At 31.8% G+C, this 4,658-nt stretch overlaps 2 protein-coding genes across 5 annotated transcripts in view; both read right to left on the bottom strand.

Moving 5' to 3' along the window:
- Positions 1 to 4,658, bottom strand: part of LOC106868605 (uncharacterized) — a 160,249-nt gene that overhangs the window by 69,440 nt on the left and 86,151 nt on the right. The gene's annotated exons all lie outside the window — the stretch shown is intronic.
- On the bottom strand, positions 1,330 to 4,140 carry LOC106868607 (atrial natriuretic peptide-converting enzyme). Its single transcript, XM_014913950.2, has one exon. The coding sequence runs from the start codon at positions 3,813 to 3,815 to the stop codon at positions 2,826 to 2,828; it is 990 nt and encodes a 329-aa protein (XP_014769436.1). The 5' UTR covers positions 3,816 to 4,140; the 3' UTR covers positions 1,330 to 2,825.

Genomic DNA, 4,658 nt, shown 5'->3' with positions numbered 1-4,658 from the left:
CATCAGTTGTCAAGCGATGGTGTCGGGGAGGGACAAACACAGAGATACAAATACATAAATATAAACACACATATATATATACACACATATATATATACACACATATATATATACACACATATATATATGTGTATGCATATATGGGCATGTGTCTTCTATTATAGCCTTGGGCTGACCAAAGCTTTGTGAGTGGATTTGGTAGACGGAAATTGAAAGAAGCCCTTTAATATAAATATGTATGTGTGTGTGTGTGTGTGTCTCGCTACCACTTGACATCTGGTGTTGGTGTGTTTATGTCCCTGTAATTTAGCACTTCAGCTGCAGAATCTGATAGAATATGTACCAGGTTTAAAAAAAAAAAATGTACTGGGATTGAGTCATTTTACTAAGATGGTGCCCCAGCATGGCCACAGTTTAATGACTGTTGCAAAGAAAATGCAATAAAGAAAAAGAGAGAAATTTAGCAAAATCAGTGGGGCGGGGGATTGTCTTTGTGAGAGCTTTTCAAACTAAAAAATAATATCCTGCCTGGAATTCCCAAATTTTGTCATATTTTGGTAATTTCAAACGAGATGGGAAATTCCCCCCGGTTAAAGATTGTTGAAATAAAAGCTAAAGACGAATATAATTGCCCTTGTTGTTTTTCTGAATAGACAGATGTATAATCGAAAGTCTTCCAGCCATGACCATCCCACCTTTTTACTATTATCTAAGGATTGTCTTAGACGTGTGGAAAATCCAACTCATTGCAAAACTATAGAAAATTTATGCTAAAGATACATTTAGTTATTGTTGTTTATCTCTTGGGTCTGTTCTGATATCAACAGACAAGCCTACCACCCAAAGCGTTCCAATCATGACCATCCTACCTTTTTTTTTTTCAGGAACACCTAATACTACTTTATCTTCATTTAAAAATGCTTGGGTAAAATTTGAAGAAGTTCTGGCTGCTATTTCTTATAAGTTACATGACCACATACAGGGTCCCTCAGCTCATCTTTAATTATAACTTATAATTAAAGATGTGTTAAAAAATTTTCTTTGTCTTCTTTTTCCTTTCATTGGATTATCTGTCTGTCTGTCTTTCTTTCTTTCTTTCTTTCTTTCTTTCTGTCTGTCTGTCTGTCTATCTATCTATACTCCTATACGTAAGCATTTACACATAAACACACACATGCACAGATATATATATATATATACAAATTAAATAAATACAAACGTATATATGTGTGCACACACACACACACACACACTTAGCTTGATCCCTAAAGGTAACAAAAACACAAAAATATGGAAATTTTTCAAAAGAATAAAAAAAATGCAAAACACTTTGAATTCACATCAATTTCTTTTCAAACTTTCATTTACATATTAACTAACTATAAACTTATGTTATATAATAGTTAACAAGTAGGTATTGTGTCCTTCCAGTGATTTATAGCAGTGCAAGAAACTGATACTAATTAAAAGATGAGATGGCAAAAATAATAATAATAATAAAAAAAGTATCAAAAAATATAGAAAAAATACCAGTATAGTGTAAGAGAACATATGGCACGTCATCACATTATCATAATTAATGTGAATATATTAAAGTAACTAGTATATAATATACAAATTAATATGTATATATATATTGTGTATGACTGTTTATATTAGCAATGTTCAACAGTATATTGCTGTTAATGTAGCAAGGTCTAGTGAAATGTATCTGTTCATGTAGCAGTGCCTAAAATATACAGTTGCTCGTGTAGCAATGGGTCTTTTTTTGTGTAGCAATATCTAAAATATGTAAGGATTTTTTTTTGGTTTTCTTTTCATGTAGCGCAAGCTAAGAGTACATGGGATTTCATGTAACAGCACCTAAAGATATATGGTCGTTTATGTAGCAATATCTCATTGTCTAACAGCTTGTGTTGATGTTCATGTAGTGATATTTAACAAGGTTTGTTTCTTCATGTAGCAATGTATAGGTAAGTCTAAACATGAATTACTGCTCATGTAGAAATACTATTGCTTAGATTTTGTTTTACATAAATGTTCATGTTGGTAAAGTGTGACTATATATAGATATATATATATATATGTATATATATATATATATATATATATATATATATATATATATATATATATATATATATATATACATACACATATATATATGCATTAAAGTATGTATATATATATATATATATAATAGAGAATATAATTGCATACAGTTGTAAGCTATACAATATACAATTGTTCCTCTGGAATAAAATTTTTCTTTCTAGTGGAAATTTCTTTATTTTCCTGCTTTCTTTTATGAATAACTGTTAATTTTTTTAATAATGATGATGGGTTTAAAATATATATAAATATTATCATTTACTTTGTTGTTGCAGAAGTTTATCAAACATTTCTTCCTTTAAATTATCATTATCATCATTATTGTCATTATTATTATTATTATTATTATTATTATTATTATTATTATTATTATTATTATTATTATTATTATTGTTATTGTTGTTATTATTACTATTGTTATTATTACTACTATTAACCAAAGATTGAAGGAAAATACGATATGTGAAGAAATTCATGTATTGGGGAAAAAAAAGCAATTAATTAAATAAAGTGTATTTAGTATGTTAGTTGCATTTAACAAAAATCGTGTATGTATGTGGTTGCCTGTGTGCACGTATGTATGTATATATGTATGTATATGTATATGTATATATATGGACGTTTGCATGTTTGCAGATTCTAGTAGCATGAAATAAAGATTGAATAAAAGATAGCTTAGCGTTTCCTTTCTAGAAAATATTTGGTTGGTAATGCTAGTTAGTTTCAGTCTTGTTTAGAGAAGGGAGTGCAGCTTTTCGTACAATATCCAATTGATCAGCTTCCAGACATTTCAAACGGTTTCTAGTAGATTCCCTTGAAGGATAGCGATGGCACTGGAATTTACTAGGCCAGTTAACTCCGGTGATTTCAAGCAACTTAGTTTCACATGCTGCGAAAACTTCGTCACACACTTCTTTGCATGGCACGCGGAATCCATCAGTACCTTCGTTGCCAGTGCAGAATGGTAAGTAAACGCCACAGACAAAGAAAGCAATATTTGGTGAGCAATTTGATTCAACAAGTTCTTTGAAATTATTCATTTCTTTGAAAATCTGTCCTGGAGAATTTTGTAGAAACATGTTAGGTAGGACTCCAAACATATATTTCTTAACTGGAGTGATGTTTGAAGTAAGGTTGGCACACATTGGAATAACGTTGAGGATACATCTTGATCCAGTGTCTACAACAGATTTAACATGAGTGTTGTCTGATGAACTCACACAGTTTTTGGTTGGGAAATTGGTGCATTTCAGCTCGTTAGGCCACTTTATACTGTGTCTATTAAAAGTTCTAGAACATTCCTTTTTAGCATCTCTGCACAGAGACCTACAAGGCAGCATTGGATTACCTGTTGTAGGGTGGCATTTTGGCAGATAATAACCACATGCCAGCAGCCGGAAATGTGAAGAGCATTCAGTATCCATAAATGCCCAGAGTGGTTCAATCAGAGCTGACAATTGGCCTTGGGTCATTAAAACTCCTTCTTTTTTCATTGTTAATTGAGTATCTGAATAAGGAATTAAATTCCGGCACATTGGCAGCATTATCTTAGTACAGGTTGTCGTGTTGTAAGATTCCACTTGTTTGGGTCGTTTTCTTTTCCTTGACTTTTTCCTCTTTTTCTTAGCATTTCCTGGCTGGATAACAGCCATAATTAAGAGGGTTGCCAAAAGAAGGTAGATTAAATAATTTTTAGCCAGCATTGTAATGGCTTATAGTATCCAAAGTGGTGAAGTATTTTTCAGAATATAGAAATAAATTTCTTTGGTAGTCTGCAAAAAAAGATATAACTATAACCAGGGTAAGTTGTTCAAGCAGAATCCGTGTTTGTGGCCTTTCAGCTTCAGTTGAAAGATCTGCTTCTGTCTGGGAGTGAAGCAGATACAAGTAAATAGTGGACCGACTGAATTATTATAGCATCAGAGTGACTGACTTTAAGTCTTATCTTTGTCTTCCTCAGTGGGGCGAGGACGAGTGTGATAGAATAAATTTGGTTGTCATGCTTGTCGTAGAAATATAGCAAGCACTTTTCTCAAGGAATTTAAAAGAAAAAAAAAAAAATGAATGAATGAAAAAAATATGAATAATGACAATAATAATAATGATAATAAAAAAATCACCTAAGCAGCATAAATAGGAAGAATAAACAAAGTGAGAAGAGAAAAGAACTAGAAAAAACAAACAAACAAATGACAAAGCAAAAATAAGAATAAAAATTCTAAAATATAAACTAAAAACCAAAAAAAGAAGCAAAATGCAGATTAAAGATGTTCCTCTCCTTCTCCCCAGAACACATGTGAAAATTGGTAATTGGAACCCACTTTCACATTTTATCAGCTTTTTGTGTAAATAAATACTTTATTGTAAACTGTTTGAGTTGACCTGAAAGAAATCTTGTTAGAAATTTTGCTGACATTTCTGAGATGTGACCAGTCTTGAAGAACTAGAATCAGAGAGGAGAGGTGGAGTGGAGGTAGGGTAATGGTGCAGGTGCTGATGGAAGAAGGCGGCAAAACAGAAATGTCTGGCAGAGTAATGGTGGTGGT

This window comes from Octopus bimaculoides, chromosome 14 (genome assembly GCF_001194135.2).
Source record: "Octopus bimaculoides isolate UCB-OBI-ISO-001 chromosome 14, ASM119413v2, whole genome shotgun sequence".
NCBI classification, from domain to species: domain Eukaryota; kingdom Metazoa; phylum Mollusca; class Cephalopoda; order Octopoda; family Octopodidae; genus Octopus; species Octopus bimaculoides.
The sequence above is the reverse complement of the archived record's forward strand: the minus strand, read 5'-3'. Positions and strand labels throughout refer to the sequence as shown.